The following is an 18,302-nucleotide window of genomic DNA, read 5'->3' on the forward strand; positions in this document are numbered from 1 at the left end:
GTCGTGATTTCTAAGCCGAACGACGGGACGCAAGATGTGGATCCAAATTCGTCCGATTTGCTTCACCACTCAGATACGACGACCCTTAGAAACAAGCCTTTTCAGCCCTTCTCAATTGGCTGATGAGATGTAAAGGAAAGGAACATCGGATGCCATGTCTACATGTTACGTCATTGTGTAGTCACCGCGAAGCTTCGTGCTGGTTCTCTGGGTGACGCCAGGCATATGCGTAAATTTAACGCCAGTGGAGAAAGCAGGGATATTATGTCTGCAACACTATCAATGATGTTTATGTTTGCCAACTGGCCACGCTTCGGAGCTCTCACGGGATACGGGTCGTAGCATTGGGCGAGTGCCTGCAGTCCACGCACAGCCTGTGGACATCTGCCACAAGGGCGGCGATGGACCTTCCGGCAGCAACTCGCGGGCCCGACAGTCCCACCGGATCCGGGACCCGCAGCGCGGCCGGTAAACATGAACCCTCCGGAGCCTGCCCCGACCTGGTCCTCAAGGCCCTATTCACAGTAGTGAGCAAAACAAGAGCTGAAAATCCTCGACAAGTTTTAGCGATGGGCTCCTGCAAAGTATCACTTGAACGGACGAGGTGGCTAGATTGAAATACGGTCGAATCTCCGTTGTGAACAAAAGGGAAGAAGTATGGTTCGCTGGGAGGCAATGATGAAGGGAGGAGAATGAACCAAACACGTGGTGAATTGGGGTATAAGTTTTGGACATATTAGTCCATCTGTCTAGGGCTAAATCTAACGTTTGATCACTGTCGAAACGATTCCGGTAGACTCCCGCAATCGAGCGCCGCGTCGGCACAATCCTTGGTATGGGCTGTCGCCGCCGACACCGCATCGCTCAGTGGTGATGGGACAAAACAAGAGACAGAACCGTTTTGCTTTTCCCCTCCTCTTCGTCTTCCTCCTCCTCCTCCGTCTTCTTCGTTGGGTATGTCTCATGGTAGCAGATATCCCGAGAGGTATTGATAATAAGAAAAAATAAGAAAAAATTGGACCAATCAAGGTCCCCGTGAGGGAATCCTTGGTCCCGACCTTCGAAACAGAAAAACGCTGCGCTGCTGATAATGCTCTGACTTCTCGCAACGGGAAAACAAAACAAACTCGTTCCGGTTCGCATGCGCGAAATGCTGAGAGGCCTACATGCGCGACGGCGTGTTGAGGACGTTGCAGCCCATGGGGCCGGCGGGTACCGTCGTCCTCTTAGTCTCGATGCCGTGCTCGAGGTCGTAGCGGTAGGTGGGTGGGTGACCGACGTCGCGGAGCGCCCTCTTGACTCGTTGCCTCATGGAGCGGCGTTCTTTCGGTGCTGCGGCGACTACTTCGTGGACGACCTCAGGGTCCTTCTCGAAGGAGCAGACGGTCGAAGTCTCGGAGAAAGTAGAAGGGGCGTACGAAGGTTTGGCCATGTTCGTGGTTCTGGCGTTGTTGGCTATGATGGGGTGGGTGTGTTTCTTAGGGTAGCTATTTTGGTAGAGGTAGTAGCAGTGGTGATGATGATGAGGATGATGTCCGATATGAAACCTGGCGGCGGCTGCTTGTAGGTGGCGAAGCTGGATAGATTGATTGAGCAATTGAAAGGGTGATTGACTACTGATGCAAGCCAAGAAGGACCATTGCTATCAGCCGGTGTCCTAAGTCGTCCTCTTTATAACAATGCCCAACGAGCAATGCACCGCCCCGTCGACGCCATGGCATGCAATGTCAGTATATCCTGTATGTATCTTGTATGTATCCCCCTCGCTGCCACACCACATTTGAATGGAGCGGTTCTGTCAAACGGGCGCACAACACGCTATCTTCCTCTCCCAAGCCCCCGTGGCTTCGATCGATCCACACATCCCATCCCCCTCTTCCCACCACCATGTTTCCCCAACCGTCCAACCAGATGGCGTAATGTGACGCAAGTCTTTGGCTAGGTCCTAGCATGTTAGTACAAGGCCAACGACGGAGGCTTGCCAAAGCTTGTGAGCTTGAGCTTATTCCCTTCTCTAGGTACCTACCTACCTGCTTTTGCCTGACCTGTGTGGTGTGCTGGTACACAAGCAAAACTACCTTAGGTAAGGCAGTGCACCCAGCATTGAGTCACCGACTGGCCGGGGTTCATCCCTCTGCAGAGAGACGGAAACCAGGTGGTAGCCTTGGAATGCACTCGTAAAACAACCGCTCTGGTCCCGCAAGTATGATGTACTACGCTAACCTTCAACATGCCGTAGGAGGAGGTTACTGTTCCTTTCTGACGGTCGCTGTCCCTCTATCGTTGGTCCCTTGACAAGGACAAACATAGCCCCCCCCCCCCAAAAGCCACCGAGACGCACTATGTTTCCCAGGCCATTGAGGCGCTCTAATTCATTCAATCGGTCACCAGTACTTTCTTGTATTTTCCTCTCTTTGGGAAAACCCGCATCCCACTAGGTCGCCCACATCAGACGCATCCACTGGGTCATCGGTCAGAGTCATCCTAAGCTGACAATGCAACGCGGAGACACGCAATTGCCTTGCGACATGGATCTCGGCCCCCCTTGGAAACGAGCCATCTCCATCTCCCCCTTTCCGGAGCCGTTCCGTAGGGTTCAGTGGTGACAACAACGGCGGCCGGGGGCTCATTCAAGCGGACGATTCGACGTCCGATGCTGACAATTCGGTTCTCGGCACAGCTAAAAAGCGGGAACTGGGCTTGAGGTACGTCCAAGAGATTTCCTGCTGACGCGCGTTCAAGCTACATAGGTACAAACCAACGACAGCCGCTTCCTTAGCGTAGGATCTAGGACTTCGTCACCCGGCAGTTGCTGGGTGCGGGCAGGGGGAAGAAGAAGAAAAGAAGAAAAGTCAGGAACCGGTAATTAAACCCTGAGTCACTCGGCCGAGAAGGGAAAAAAACTTCTTCTTTTGCCCAAAACCAGGACCTCTGACTTGCGCGTGGTTGCGTGTTTACGGAGTACAAAGTCCTGGATCACCACAGGGCCCCCCCCCCCCCCCCCCGAGGATGATCAATCACCAGGGTATCCGTGACGACAAGCGGGCCAGTGCAATGCAATCAATGTAAGCACTAGATTATAGGGTTCGTTCGTCCGTCGTGGCCTGAACGCGGCTTCCATTATGGATCCTCCAGGTACCAGCCAAACCCCTCCCTCCCGGCTCGGTTCCCGGAAGTGAATAGAGCAAAGCAAGCGGGCCGTTGCCTGCACCGCTGGGCTAGACCTCCATCATGCGCTACCCAGGCTCCAGCCAACCTTGCCCTGGGCCGTCACGGCCTTTCCGGGCCCGGAAGTGTCCTCAGGTGGGAGCAATCAAAAGAAATTGCTTTGGATCCGGGCTGCAATGCAGCCACAAGGGTCTACGTTGTCGCGGCGGGTTCAATGTCGAATCCAGTGGCTGTGTATAACGTCCTAATTGAGCCCGAAGAGAGAGCCCTGCCCTGTTCCTGGGAGACAACTCGGTGTAAGAGAGGCTTCTCGAATCAGATGTGATGTTTTAGCACCAAGAAACCAGAGTGTGTGTATTTGCAGATCGAGTCAGTAGGATAGGAATTGGATTGTCAAATCCGGCAAAACAGAGGTTAATTCCCTCTCTTTGGCACAAGTAGACGAAGACGACAAAATCAAGTAACCAAATCATGTAGGGTCATAATGCATAAATCTTCTGAGCCATCTACTCAGTATAGTCTCACGTAGTGTGCTCCTCGGCCCCCTCCGAGACATCCTGCAGAACCCCTCCGACCGGCTTCTCTCGCTCCACCTCGGGCTCGGCTTCCTCCGCATCCGCCGGCCGCCACAAGTCCCCCCTGACAAGCGTACATGCCGCGCTTAACATGTCCCGCTGCTCGCATCCGATCTTCTCGCACAGCGTTACCACAACGTTCATCGTCAGACCCGGCAGCACGCTCCGGTCGCCGGCCTCCCAGTGCCGCATCTCGTCGTACGTATCGTCGAGCAGCAGCTTGGCGTGGTGGTTGGCATCCCCGTCCCCGCGCAGCTTGGAGTGCAGGAAAAAGACGCCGTGCCGGATCGTGTTCTCCGCCATGCAGACGCCCATCTCGACGATCTCGGGCCTTGAGGCCCCGCTCCTCGGCGCCCTGGACCGCATGTACCCCTGGCTTGTCAGATGGGCAAGGACCACTATGCCCGCCAACTCCTGGGCGGGGAGGTTGCGGACGTGTGCAATCTGACGGAACCGCACGTCCTGGCGGTTGGACTCGTGGACCTCCTTGAGGGCCAGGTGCCAGCCGTCGGGCGGCGGAGCATCGCGCAGCATGATGTTTTGGTTGATCAGGGACTTGACGCAAGGGTCGCGCCGAGGGACGACGTCGTCTCTGTAAATGATCGAATGTGTCTCTAGGTCGGCGATCGCCGAGCACTGCCACAGGGCGCGCTTGAGGTTTGCGCGGATGGTATCTGCTTTTGACGCGTCTCGGAGGTCGTGTTCTTCCCAGAATGCGAGGTATGCGCCGTGGACGATCTTTTCAATATTTCGTTGCCTGTTCTCGAGTTCCCGGAGGGTCTCGAACGTGTATTTGGGAAGCACTTCTCGCTCGCGCGTGTCGGAGGCAAGGATGTGGTTACAAGGTGCGCATGGGTAGCGGGCGGCGTTAAGTCTGGTTACAGCGCGCTCGTAACGATCCAGGATACTGCGGTTACTCTTGCATGTCGCGCGGAGAGCCTGAATCCCGGCGAACTCCGCGTGCTCCGCGACTAGAAGGAGAAGGTGTGCAGGTAAAAGCGACATCTTATCCAATATGCAGATGGCTGAGTCGGTGGGTGTGTCTAGGTTGTCGCTTTTTAGAGGGCGGTTCACACAGAATGCCCAGATAGGGAGGATACGGGAATCCGAAGGTATGTAAATAGGAAGGATGCCGGTTCCCGTTTGACTGAGAGGCCAATTATCCTTCCGAGAGGTGTGTAGTTGTACGAGGAGCTGGTCGGGGGCGGTACTCGTTCTTGTAGGACCTCTCGTCCGACGTCCAGCGATTACTTTGGTTTAAGTGCTTCAGGAATAGGCGTGGAGGATGGGCAGAACAAGTGATAGACCACCAGCTGTAGTAAATGGCAACAATATAGATGGTGAATGGTTTGTTTCTTCTTATACGCTTAGTGGGGGAGTGTAAGTGATTCGGTGATGGGGCCGTCGGCCAGTTCCTCGGATAAAAGAATATGAGACGAGGTGTCAAGTGCCGCTCAGAAGTAGTGATTCACTGGAGGTTGCTGCGAGCCGCGTGAGGTTTCCAGTTGGGATGAACAGAAAGAAGACTGAGCCGGACAGAGTGGGATGGATGCAAGCGCGGTGCGGAACCGACTGCCTTTGAATGATGTCGCGACCGGCCATCCGGGTTCTCAACCGACGACGAATCTGATGTCGTCCGCCCCAGAATTGCCCAGATAAATAAAAATCCGGGTATCGAAGATGGCCAAAGAAGAACGTCAAGGATGTGCTATTTGAGTCATGGGCCCTGTTATAGATACTGCTTCTCGCACCTGTTTGGCGCGAGAAGAGGGGTTGAGGGCGCATCGCAACAGTCGAACAGGAATCGCGAGGCCGGCCTGCCAAGGAGAGTGGGTTATCTTGGGAAAAGGCAGCCAACAACGAACAACCCCCTCCTGACAGTTATTATCCTTGAGCAGCCATCAAGGTCCACCAAGGGGCCTGCATCACTCTTTGCCGCTCGTTTCTCCCCATTCCATCGCTGAAGTCGATTGCGGTGGGTTAACTTGGGTAAAGCCACATCTGACCTGCTGCTATATGCGCCGCTGCCGCATGCCTGAGCTCTTCTTTGAACATGGGTATCGAGCTATACATGAAATGGGCACAAGAACACGTCTCGAGGTCTGCCACACCGATACCGAGGTAGGTGTAGAGGCGATCGCAGCAGTCTGAGTGAACCATGTGTACACGAAACGATACAACGACCAAGTCATCATGGCGGTCCTGACACTGTGTCGCCATGACATCTCTGAGCAGACCACACCAAAGTAATCAGTCGCACACGTTCCTTCGCATTACACAAGACTTGTCCAGCCGTCTCTTGATACCATCTTTCCGCAGTCGAGCCCCATAGTAGAGCCCAAGTCTCGGCTCAAAGCTCCTGCCGTATAAAATAAAAATAAAAGGGGGGGGGGGGGGGCAATTCAAACTGATACCAAAACTCCGAAATATGCAATGTCCTTGACTAGGGTTCATACGCCGCCCGTTTTAAGGCCCCCCCTCCCCGCTGTACCTTAGTGCTTGCCCCCACAGCAAAGATGCCGGTTGAAAACATCAAGCCGATGTAGAAAAGACAAAAGTGAAAGGGCTCAAGTGAGCTAATTGTTCTTCTGGCTGTTGGTAGAACGCTCCTTCATCTCCACCTTCTTGTGTCCAAGGTCGACTATTTTGGAAACAAGCTTCTTGTGATTGTCCAGTTCGGCGATGTCGTCGCCTCCGCCAATGCTCACGCTATTGACCAATATGTTGGGGACTGTCTTTCGGCCGGTCTTCTGGCCCAGGAAAGCTTGCAGTTGGGGGCCGAGAGGATGTTCGTCGAGTTCGACCACAAACGGCGCAGGGTCGATTGAGTACTTTTCGAGCAGTAGGGCCTTGGCCTTCTTGGAGTATGGGCAATAGGACTTGGAGAAGATGATGACTATGCAGGGTTGGTCAGTATGTAGCGACACGTGGAGGTCGAAGGCAAGGCAAGCCCTACCTGGTGACTTTTTTAGGATCAAGTTGAGCTCAACCTCGACGGCGTGATCCTCGTCACTCTCCGTCTTCTTCTCAACGTCTGCGCTGTCCTTTGCGCCATACTTTCCAGCGGCCGTCTTTTCCTTCTTCTTGTCTTGTCCAGCGGCCGAATTGCCCTTCCCGACCACTTCGCTTGGCGCATCGGGCTTCAGCGGTGACTTCTTGTTCGCAAGCTCCTTGGCCTTCTCCTCGGCGGCTTTCAACCGGCCTGCCATGTCCTTTGCCAGCTTCTCGTCGTCTGCGTCTACATCGCCGTCGGCGTCCTTGTCGACAGGCACGTAGCCGACTACCTTGGGCTTATTCCGATCCAACACGGCCTGATTCGGTGGTTGTTTGTGTTTTAGACCGTTGACCGTTTTGTGGTAGAAGTCTTGAATCGTGCGCTCGTCCTTGACTTCGTCCGCTCGTAGCGCCGACGTGTAGAAGAGGACGAAGACAACGCCGATGAGCACACCCACGAGGAGGGTGCGCAGTTGCCTTTGGGAAGGCATCTCGCCGCGTTTCGCAGAAGGCGAGGCGGTTGATCGGCCGGTGGCTGGTATGGGAAGCAAGCGGTGTGCAGAAGCAATTGAAGTCCCTCGAGGCTGACGACTGTTAGATGTTGCGATTGCCGCGAGCTACTTGATGGCAAGAAGCGAGGCAGTCGAAGAAGGCTGGCTGTCTGGTAGATGCCACAGTAGCGAAGCTGTCAACAAGCAATGCCGAGACAAGGGTTTGCCTTGGGGACTATGCGACCACCCTTCAGATTTGAACGTGCCGTTGGTCAAGTAGAAGCCCCAGCGTTTCGGAGCTTCCCCAGCAATCGGGCGCTTTGAGTGTTTCGACCTGATGGACAATGTGCTAACATATGGCGTAAGAAGGATCAAGCGTCGATGGTGCCCAGAGGGGTCGCGAGGAGGACGTGGCTGTGGTGGCCGCGGGTATCGAGTTTGGCGTAAAGAAGGGCACGTTGTCGCAGTCGCATGCGCACTATCGTCGTGTCGAGAAGTGTCGAGAGGCAAAAGTGGACAGAAAGGGATGGCAGCAGCCAAGGCTGGAGGGAGGGTTGGAGAAGCTGGGGAGTGAGATGGGCAATTCTGGCTCCCGTGACTAGCCATTCTTGTTGCTGCTGCATCGCTGGACAAGTGTACGTTGGGCTACAGATACCTGCCGACGCAAGGTACACAGTACACAGAGATGAGCGGTACCGGAGTATGGACAGCTGGTCGATAGTACCTCCCTCTACCTAGATACCTAGGGTAGCACTACGTGTAGGTACAGTAGGGTGCCACAAGTCTCCTGACACCTCATAATACACGATATATTAGGTATAAAAGTAAACTATAAGAGCTATATATAGTTACTTAGGTATATAAATTACAATGGTACCAGGCCGAAGTTAAATACCCTGGTTAGATAACTAACGTCTACCCCCCTACTGCAGAACTTTACATTTGGTGAATATTCCTGTCAAATGTGGCGGAATTACACGTGAATTCACCGGCGAATGCACGGTTGCCTTATGGCGAATCGCTGGGGAATAGGCGGTGAAATTGCCCCACTTTGATGGTGATTTCACTAATAATATCGCTAGGATTGGCCTAGGATTTCCTAACTAAGAAATAGGGGGATTTCCCTGTTCCCACGGGATTTCACCATGAATAGTTACACATAACACAATTAATCAACTATTACAATCCCTACGATTTGACAATTCCCCCTCTATCATGATGTTGGTTATAGGGGGTAACACCATAGGGGTATTTTGCTTACCCCTGTCACCCTGTATATTACACTATTTTTAAAAGTATACTACTTATATAATTATAGATAAATAGGTTTAAGTTTTTTACTTTTTACTTTAAGAAAATACAGTATATATACTATATATATCCCCTATAAGCTTACTATCTCTAGAAAGTAAAGAACACTATACTTTCTTTTCTCTTTTTTTACTCTTATAAGTGAGTAAAATAAGTACTTAAATATAAAATATATAGGAATTTAGTAAGGCTATTGAGGAAGTATTCTTTCTTAATTCTAAGATATCTAGTTAGCTTAGTATTACTTATTATAAAGTCGTGCTTTAGGTGTATATTGTGTATATGTCAGGAGACTTGTGGCACCTCACTGTACAAAGACGGGCAGCGGGAAACCCCTAAGACCGTGCCAGGATTAGGTACAGCACCTTGACTCAGAGACAGCTTTGGTGGAGCACCGATTTCATGCACACCAACCGGTGGGTTTGACGCGTATTGTGTTGCCGCCCACCCTAACTTGTGGTACTGTATCCCTACTTAGCATGCGTACAAACCACCAAAAAAGAGGCCGGCATGGCTGTTACATTGACACGGCTACAAAGATCGTCGCTCCGACACATCGTCAACGAGTCCTCTTGATTGATACCGTAATACTATTATTAATGATGTCGTGTATCCCCTGACCGATAATATAATATACTCCTGACGCGAGCTTATCCCGTGTGAACCCTGACCCAAATCCCAACCCATACTAGCCAAGTCAATAACCCTACTCTGGATGTCGTGGTTGGCATCAGCCGCCTACGGCGCCAATGATGGAAATCCACGGTATACTCCGTAAATAGTTGACCGTCCCGTGCGCAAACGAAGCGACACGGGACGAAACGACATGGGACAACTTGACTCGATTCGAACCAGGACGGGAAGAAAGGACGAAACCCACCCCGGCCTCACAAATTAAGATACTCCAACTCTCCGAATAAATCTCCACACAACACATCAGGAAAGAAATCCGATATGGTCCTTACCCAATCCCGAACACAGGAGGAGAGAATATTCCCGTCCTCGTATGGCAAGCTGCCTACAACGAGACAGACGTTGTTGCCGAGAGACTTGCCGAAGTTCTTGCCACTTGACAGGGTTTCGCCAACAGACAGCCCACAACGGAGAACTTTTTCAGCATGAAGAGAGTGTTTCTACGGTTGTACATCACATTACAAAATGTGTGAAAGAGCATGGTATTTCTCGATGGCCAAAAACATCTCCAGTCATACATACCATACCGTCTTGTCCTCGATTAACCTCATTAGTTTCTTTCGCTGATCCCGCAGCGAATCTCATACGGCATTCCATCATCTTCACCATCCACCGTGTCAACGGTCGCTCATTAAACAAGTACGATAACAATAACCCATCCACAACTCGTAAGCCAGTCCATCTCATACCTCCCGTTGAAATTTATGGTGCTTGACGATTGCGTGGGCACGCAGCAGTCGCATCGCCGCGTCGAGATGCAGACTGTTGGCACTATCCGCGTCCGGGTCAAATCCACTGCCGCCGCGTGCCGTTGCGGGGTTGAATTGACCGGGTCCTGACTGCCCAAGGGCTATCATTGCATCCGTTTCTCGCCTTGAAGATGCTGTTGTTTCTGCGTTCGCTATTTTCGGGCGGTCATCTCTGTACTCCGTCGATGCCAATGCCGACCGATCGTATGGTGAAGGTGCTGATGGCTTTTCCGTGACCATATGGTGGACCGCCGGCTCCATATCCCGCAATAACTTCATCGGGGCCGCTCCGATTCGCTCGACTAGTTGCGAGTGCTGGTGACTCGAGTGGGCGTGCGTGGCGACACGTTCTCTGTGGCGTTGGAGATGAGAGTGAAGCGACGATGGTGCGGTTTGTGCTTGTGCCGTGAGGAGCATTAACAGTCCAAGGTAGGCAATGGGCTGCATGTCGGTGAAGGTGTTGTTATAGGCTTGAAAGTTCGAGAAGCGGTCGTTATTATCTTGTTTCTGAATTGTCCTTGGACTTGTTGGAATTCTCAGTGTCGAAATGGCTCGAGGAGTCTATGACGAGCTGGAGGGCGAGGGGTTTATAATCAGTCTCAACGGCTTTCTAGAAACCTTTCACTTCTTAGACATATGATGCTGCCCAAACACACTACAACGTCACATCCAACGGCACCGAAGGCCGATACAATCGCACCAACATGAAGAAAACGGGAACCAGCCTTCGACTGGAATGCAGTCCAGCTGCACAGCCGGTGCGATTAAGACCCTGTGATGGCACCCAAGCATCTAGTCAGACTCCAAGGGTCCTCTGTCTTAATCAACCAGCCAACCCCTTGCTCCATAGCGCCTCAACTATCATGAGTGGCCTAGCTAGCCAAAGTGTCCAGAGCCCTCCAAGTTTCATTCGGCCTTGACGTTCCCTGCTCCACGTTCGGTTGGCCCTGGATGAAGCGAAGCAGATGGCCGCCCAGGAAATGCTCAAAGAGTAAGCACCGTCGAAACATTCACACCAACCGGCTGGCTTTCTTACTTCCGGCAAGCAAACGACAAGCTCTCGCACAGACAGAAAGGCGTGACAGCAATATGACAAGTAGAGGAACTGGCCAGCGTGTCTGCCTAGATAGAACGAGGAAAGGGCGCTTTGGTTGTGATAAGATAACCAACTTGCCTATTCAGGTCATCACCTTGATTCTGACTGGGCACCTTCAAATTCCCCCAGCTCCCCCGTCGATAAGCCATTCACTTTCCCCTCCCTGCCCTCCTCTTTCTCTTCTGTTTTCTCTCCTCCTTGCTCCTTCATCATTCTACAGATGCCAGAGCCTCGCATCTAGACCAAGGTCCTTCAGACTCAGGGTCCTTCTGAGACATCCTTCTCTAGTTACTGTGATGAAGAACCCCCTCCCTTTCCCCTTACCCAACCTCTGCCAGACATTCCACTTACACAATTTTTGCCGATCCAGCGCGCCGGCCTCCTCACCCACCACCGTCAGGAATTTTCAAGAAAGGCCACCACCGAGACCTTACGAAACGTCAGTTGTCTTTCTGCATCCACGCTATTGTCAGCAGATCCCTCGGGCCAGACGATACACTGTCTCTCCACCTACGCATCAAACACAACGAGCCACAACCGTCGAGAAGCAGACAATGGCCATGTCTCACCACGTCAATGGGGATCCCTCTTCCATCTTCCCTCTTGAGGGCGGCTGCGCCTGCGGCAACATCAGGTACTCTCTCAATGCCTCGCCCCTGGTCGTCCACTGCTGCTACTGCACATGCTGTCAGCGCGAAACCGGCACCGCATTCGCCCTTAACGCCGTGGTCGAGGGGGACGAGGTGACTCTCCTCCCGAGCAATCCTTCCGCCTCGCCGATCCAACCGCTGGCATCTTTCCCGAACTCCATCCGCGACGACTGGACTCACAAGCTGTCTGGACCCGACGGAAACCACGAGATCAACAAGTCAGGCGGCTCTACCGGGGAGCAGAGCAGGGCAGGTATCTCCTCACCTGTCATGCTACCCGTTCCAGCCGAATCAGGCGCTCCGCAACACATTGCTCGTTGCCCACTTTGTCTTACACCTGTGTGGAGCAACTATGACGGGACTGGCCCCTTGATGAAGTTCATCCGCGTCGGGACCCTCGACTCATCAGCTCTGCTGGGTGGTCCGGATGCCTACATCTTCACGCGCAGCAAACAGCCATTTCTCGAGATTGCCAATGATGGCAAGCCTCGCTTCGACGGCTTCTATCCGTCAAAGGAGGGCGTTTGGAGCCCCGAGGCGTTGGTTCGTCGGGATAAACTAATTGTTCGCGTTAAAAAATGGAGGGAAGAGAACGGCTTGGATGTATAAGCGGGTATGATCTTGAAGGGAGGGGTATTCTACTCGGGTTCCGATCTGTCAACAATAATCATGTATATATTTCGCGTTTTCCTGCCACTTCATGAGCTACCAGCCTCGGCATTGCATCTGCGAAGCCTCTCACCAAGCCTATCCCTGTCAGCTGCAGGCTACAGTAGATTCGCTGCTCCGAGTTGTCATGTTTGGTACGCCGGAATAAAGTGTTGCTTGTGATGAAATCGCACAATGCTTCTTCGGCAAGCCGGAAAGGACCGTTGTGCTTGCTCCGCCACTGTTTCGCCTGGCATATTACATGACTTCGACGGGCCGTTCTGAAGTTCTGGCCATATCAGCATATATTCAGTCGGCCCACTGCCATCCTTGACACTACAGAAAAACAACAATTCCGCCCCGGTGAAACTGCTTGCTTGCATCTCCCGTTGCCCACAGCAAGCTGTCTTGCCCCTTCCCTTCCCGAACCGGCATGCGCGCCCATCGGACCACGGCCTACTTGCCCCTTTCTCGCATCTTCCTGCTCGGCGTCTCATCCACATCACATTTCTCGCCGACACCCACATACACAAGCACATGACACCGTAGGCAGCGCGGTTTGATTGGGAAGTTGTCTCTCACTTCGACTTTGGTTACGGATAGTTTGCTTGGATATATCCTTCAACGCGCTCTCCCCTCCCTTCCCCTCTCCCTTCGAGAATTCGAATGAAACTCAACAATACACCGACATATATCTTTGTGTGCGTCTGTAATGCGATTTGGTAAATACAAAACCCCTACCCCGTGTTCCCTGGGCTGCGAACATGAAGGAGAAAAAAAAAGTTGCATCCAAAGGGAATTTGCGAGAAATACAATTCTTGCATTGATTGCTTCCCAACTACACATACTTAACACACCCGGACCCCATGGATTGTTGATCCACTGTTTCCCTTCCTCCCCGAACGCCATTGTAGGAGGGGGAAAAAAACATACATAAGAGGATGTGGAAACTATCATTACGTCGATGATGTCGGGTTGAGCAATACTGACAATGAGAAAAGGAAAAAAAAAAAAAAAAGTCTAAAAAGCCACCGGAGCTTAGGAAATAGAACCGCTCGGGGCAGGAAACTGGAGCAAGATCCCCGAGATGAATAACGAAAGATAGGGACTCATTCGAGAGCTTCATAGAAAGCCCGTCTCTTCGGACGAGATAGTCTAAGGCAATGGCGATGCTGATTTCCAATCAACGTGGGAAGAATAACGAGCCGCCGCTTTAAAACCAGGTGGCAAAGGATGAACGTGACGCCGTACTTTTTGAATCGCTATTGCTGTGTCATGCAGGATGAAAGTAGCCCGACATTTCTATCCAGACCTGTCGTAATAAAATCGTTTGTCGAGAGGATTGCGCTAGTGCTGCGAGTATGTGACCCCGAGTGCACGGCGTGTTCTCACAGGCAACATTTTGTCTAGCCAATCTTCCGGAAGCCTTCGACCGTCAACATCGGCACCTCCACCTCGCTGAGGCCAAGGACGCCTTCGTCCCGTCTTCGGTCGACGAAGCCGTTGCACTCTGCGACGATCAAACTCCACTCTGCAAGGGCGCGGCCGGTGTAAACGGCACGCTTTGCGTACATGCCTGTCGGGCGAAGTGGTTGCGTCAAGGGCTCAGGCCCGTTTCGGCGACCTTCAGGTTTCTGTTGGTGCTGTTGTTGCTGCTGCTGCTCTAGGGCCTGGGGCTGGGCTTGAAGCTGGACCTGAGGAGATGATGATTGCGGCTGCAGCTGCTCATCCTCGGCCTTCTTCTCGGCAGGCGATGAAGCTGTTGATGAGGCGGACGACATCGACGATGCTGATGACTTCTCCGCCCCTTCGAAGTCGAAGGTCATCAGCTCCACATTGGGGTTGTTCTCGAAGTCGAACTTGTTGCTCAGCCTGCGCGCAAGCGAGGACGAGGACACAGCGGTGACGGATGACTTGCGTTCGAGAGTGGGGGAGGTAAGCGGGCTGGCGTTCTTGGCGCCATCAACGAGACCCTTCTTTTTGGAACCAGAGACACGCCGTGTGGGGTCCGGGAGGCCAGCGGGCAGTGGAGGAGGTGAACTGCCGCTTCGGGACCGAGCACTGACCCAAGCTTGCGCCGGTGCGGGAAGACGCGGACGGGTGAGGAGGCGGTCACGCGGCTGGGTGACGGCAGGGGGCTGCCAGGTCAGTGTAAACTTGAAGACGAACTTCTGCTCCATGAATATAGGCGACGCGCCGGGAGAGCTGCCATCAGAGGATGTGGTAGCGGCGGAGGCGGTGGAAGTAGAGATCTTGGGCGGCAGAGGCGGGCCTCCTTGACGACGCTTCGAGAGTGCGGATGGCTTAAGCGGCGCTTCCTTTCGTGATACCTCGCTGTTGTCCTCGCTGTCTGAGCTGTTGCCTCCCAAAGACAGAACCTTTCCGATCAGAGACCAGCGCTTCTTGCTGTTGTCTGCCTTGGCAGTAACAACCTCCTTCGTCTCGGGCGGCGGCGTCGAGGCCGCCATGACCCCTTCGCCGTTGATGATCTTAGAGAACGAGTCGAAGGGCTGATTGAAGTATCCAGGCTGAGGAAGGTTGATTTCCGTGCGAATAATCATGAACTTCTTACCCGGGGTAGGGAGACAAGGTGAGGTGGAGGGGGGGAGCTTCCCAGCCGCATTTGCAGCGTTGCGGAGGTAAAGATAGTGAGCCCAACCTGTCTTGAGCCGGGCCGCAGCGACGAGGAAGATTTGGCTGACCAGTTAGCGCCTGAGCATGACTTCTCGTGAAAAAAAAGAAGGGGGGTACTTACGCATCAACCTCATTTGCGCTGCCGGCGTCTCGGCAAATCCGCCAGCAGAGCAGGCGCATGTAGTAGGCACGCACCATTGGGCACCAGTGATTGAAGTAGGCGTCAAATGTCTCTTCAGAAAGCAACCAATCCAAGCACAAGGCCTTCTTCCTCTCCGGGTTAGCAGTGACTGCCTCCCAAGTCGAGAAGATGAAGGAGAGGAGTCGGACTTCCGTCATGGCGTTATCGGAGACGAGCATTTTTCTACACACGTCGAGCCAGAAGGGCCAATTCATGCTCTGGGCGATATTCGGGTTTTCGAGATCGTCCAATTGGTCGTAGGCCACCAACGCCTCCTCCAAGAAGTCGCACAGCGTGAAAACAGCGCTGTGGTCGAAAGCAGACACCCGACGGGTTGCAGCGCGGGTTACAGCCAGGAAAGCTTCCGCAAAAGTTCGTCTTGCGGGAGCAATGACGGGTAGTGATTCGCCGAGAATATCCTTCAGCAGTACAATGAGCCGATTCTCAGCCATATTCTTCAGCAGGTTTGCCGGAACTGTCATCGAGGTCGCGGCAGCGTCGGCACCGTAAAATGAGTCGGCGGGCGGTAGCGGGTTCATCATCGCGTCCACCTCGGCTTGTCGATGGATGGTAGACTCGATGCAGGCGAGGATCTGCGCTTGAACCAGCACGAAGCCCGGCGAACGCGCCTTTTCAAGAAGCGGCAGCCCCTCTGGCATGAACTCCTCGGACAGAATGTGATAATACTTGCAAAAAATGAAGAACAGGTCAGTATCACCGCCGCGCCACCTAGTTACCCAAGGACTGAACCAAGGGATCCTCGCCGCCATGACCGAAAGCTTGACCCTCTCCTTGAAGCGGGCGCTGATGAACTTCTGCGATTGCCAGCCAAGCACTCCAATATTGGGTGGGAAAAGCGCCATGATATCCTCGCTTTCACCGCCGTTCTTCTTGGGCAGGCCGAACTCCTCGGCTGTCCGCCTGATGAGTTCCGGCCGCAGATCCCACAAACGGACGAGGATCTCAGCAACGGACGGGCAAAAGAAGAAGCCGTATGCGCAGGCCTTACCGCACCAATTGACCAAGCTCAAAGGCGCATGCCGGAGTGACATCTTGTCCACTACAATCTGCATCTGCTTCATGAGGTTACCCACAAACATGGTCCGGACGTTGTGCTCGGCCGATTCGGCAAGGAAGGCTTGGCTGGATGCTTGCGAGGAGTCCGTTGTTGACTGGGTTCCCGATCGAGGCCGAACACATTCGTTCGGTGAGCGATCCGCCAAAGACATGAAATATGTCGTTGTCTGTCGCCATTCCGGTCGCATCATCAGTATCGTCAAAGCTTCAAGCAAAACCGGTCGGTCAACGCCCGCCAGTTGTTGGGTTTGCGAGTCAAGCATCTCCAGTAAGCCAGTCCACCACTTATTCAGCACAATCGCCCTCCGCTCAACGTCCTCAAGGTTGAGTCCCTTGTTGGTGGGGTGGTTCATATAGGTCCGCAAGAATGGCAGCAAGGTTGCGCGTACCAGGTGCATTCGTTGGGCCATGGTCTTTGAATGGAAGCCTCCGTACTCGGTATCAAGCGTCTTGAAGGCGGACCAGATTGTATCCTTAATGACCGACATTTCGCTCCACGACTCGTCTGTTGCCGTGGTGTGAGATTCGGTAACAGATGCCGGTTTCGACTCGGACTTCTTGTTGGTGTGGACGGTGCTGTCTGCGTCTTTCCTACCACGCTGACCATGTTCCGGAGCGGCGCTGGGTGGCGGCAAGACGTTTGTGGACGCGGGGACACTGTTGGCGTCCGAATCGAGGCTCGATCCAAAGGTGATGAGCATGCTTTTCGGTCGCTGCTTGATCTTGGTCAAGAACGTACTCGTCCGGTTGAGAGCACGTGCCGGTTTTAATGACTCGGCGCTCTTCGCAGCGGCAGATTCTTGGTAGATAAGCATAGAGAGGGGCCTCTTGCGCGGCGCTTCGGCACCCTTGACGGAATCGCTGCTCGAGGCCCTACTACGAGAAGGACGAGGGGGCGGTGCAGCGGGCGGTTGTAGGTTTCTCTTCGGAGAGGGGGAGCGAGAGGTGGACATCCATGATTTCTTCGCAAAGGTAGCGAAAGTCTCCGACACTGTCCTGGGGCGTTCTGGTTCGACCGGTCGCGCCGGTGCTACCGGGGCGGCAGATGGCACAGCAGGGCCCACGTGTTCTCCGGCGTGAGTGCTAGGCCGCTCGGACATAGCGGGTCTCTCGGGCATCGGCGGCTCCTTTACCTTTGACGGCGACCTCGACGATGGCAGCCATGACTTCCGCCGCTCCATCAACGACGCCCGTCTGCCTCTTTTCTGCAGCTTCTCGTCGTCCTTTTCCTTCTGCTTCCCTTCTCTCGTGTTTTCCTTATCATCGTCTCTGGAAGGTACAGCCAGCTTCACCTGGTCAGATTGTGCTGGCGTAACAGACAGTACCGGTGGCAGTTTCTCCTTTGCAGCAGCTTCCTCGGACCCCTTGCCATCGAGATAGAGGGTCGTGTCGAACTCGGGGATTGTATTGAAGGACGGCAGGTCGAATGCAGCTCGGTCCTGTACGCCAGGGCCTCTTTGCCGTGTGGTTGTTGTCGATGTCGCTCCTACCGGTGCTGTGTCTGGGCGGTCATCGGATGGGTGTGATCGGTGGAGGTAGGGACCGTTTGCTGAATCGACAACAGCCGGAGCCATCGTCAGCGTCGGGCCTTTCATCTCATGGCAGATTCCACCACACAATTAGAGGGATTAGGTCTCCCCGGTCACTGCAGGAGCTGCAGCTGTGGTGGATGTTGCTGCCCGGCTCGAGCTTGGTGGGCTGTTGTTTGCGATTGCGCCGGCAACTGCGACCTAGAACATGTGCTTTCAACTGGGAATACGGGATTGATTGGGTAGGGTAAGGGAGGGCCGGTCGGAATGCTCGGTGTCACTGTGGTACGGCGTCTGCTGTCCCCCAGCCGAGGTATGCAAGGTGAGGTGCGAAGCGTAGTGAGGTGATGTAAGCAGGTCCTGGAATCCGCGCCTAATATCAGACTTGACAAAGAGAAAACCTGGAGCCAAGGTGTGTACTGTTGGCAAAATGCGCGGTTTGGTTTGTTGGTCCGTCGGCGGCCGGTGTCTCTGAGCCGGCAGAGGAAACAGATGCAAAAGCCGGA

At 53.7% G+C, this 18,302-nt stretch overlaps 5 protein-coding genes across 5 annotated transcripts; 1 reads left to right on the forward strand and 4 right to left on the reverse strand.

Annotated features, from left to right (window-relative positions):
• Positions 1–322: 322 nt before the first annotated feature.
• GLRG_04034 (uncharacterized protein) lies at positions 323–1,432 on the reverse strand (the record flags this gene model as incomplete). The annotated part of the gene is made up of 2 exons (XM_008094719.1): positions 323–515; positions 1,167–1,432. The coding sequence occupies 2 exons, from the start codon at positions 1,430–1,432 to the stop codon at positions 323–325; spliced, it is 459 nt and encodes a 152-aa protein (XP_008092910.1).
• A 2,257-nt stretch (positions 1,433–3,689) lies between these two features.
• Positions 3,690–4,748, reverse strand: GLRG_04035 (uncharacterized protein; the record flags this gene model as incomplete). Its single annotated transcript, XM_008094720.1, has 1 exon — positions 3,690–4,748. The coding sequence occupies one exon, from the start codon at positions 4,746–4,748 to the stop codon at positions 3,690–3,692; it is 1,059 nt and encodes a 352-aa protein (XP_008092911.1).
• Positions 4,749–6,319: 1,571 nt separating this feature from the next.
• Positions 6,320–7,228, reverse strand: GLRG_04036 (glutaredoxin; the record flags this gene model as incomplete). Its single annotated transcript, XM_008094721.1, has 2 exons — positions 6,320–6,639; positions 6,700–7,228. The coding sequence occupies 2 exons, from the start codon at positions 7,226–7,228 to the stop codon at positions 6,320–6,322; spliced, it is 849 nt and encodes a 282-aa protein (XP_008092912.1).
• A 4,409-nt stretch (positions 7,229–11,637) lies between these two features.
• On the forward strand, positions 11,638–12,336 carry GLRG_04037 (glutathione-dependent formaldehyde-activating; the record flags this gene model as incomplete). The annotated part of the gene is made up of 1 exon (XM_008094722.1): positions 11,638–12,336. The coding sequence occupies one exon, from the start codon at positions 11,638–11,640 to the stop codon at positions 12,334–12,336; it is 699 nt and encodes a 232-aa protein (XP_008092913.1).
• Positions 12,337–13,781: 1,445 nt separating this feature from the next.
• Positions 13,782–17,841, reverse strand: GLRG_04038 (uncharacterized protein; the record flags this gene model as incomplete). Its single annotated transcript, XM_008094723.1, has 2 exons — positions 13,782–15,072; positions 15,131–17,841. The coding sequence occupies 2 exons, from the start codon at positions 17,839–17,841 to the stop codon at positions 13,782–13,784; spliced, it is 4,002 nt and encodes a 1,333-aa protein (XP_008092914.1).
• Between the last annotated feature and the right edge of the window lie 461 nt (positions 17,842–18,302).

This window comes from Colletotrichum graminicola (assembly GCF_000149035.1).
Source record: "Colletotrichum graminicola M1.001 genomic scaffold supercont1.12, whole genome shotgun sequence".
In the NCBI taxonomy this organism is placed as follows: Eukaryota; Fungi; Ascomycota; class Sordariomycetes; order Glomerellales; family Glomerellaceae; genus Colletotrichum; species Colletotrichum graminicola.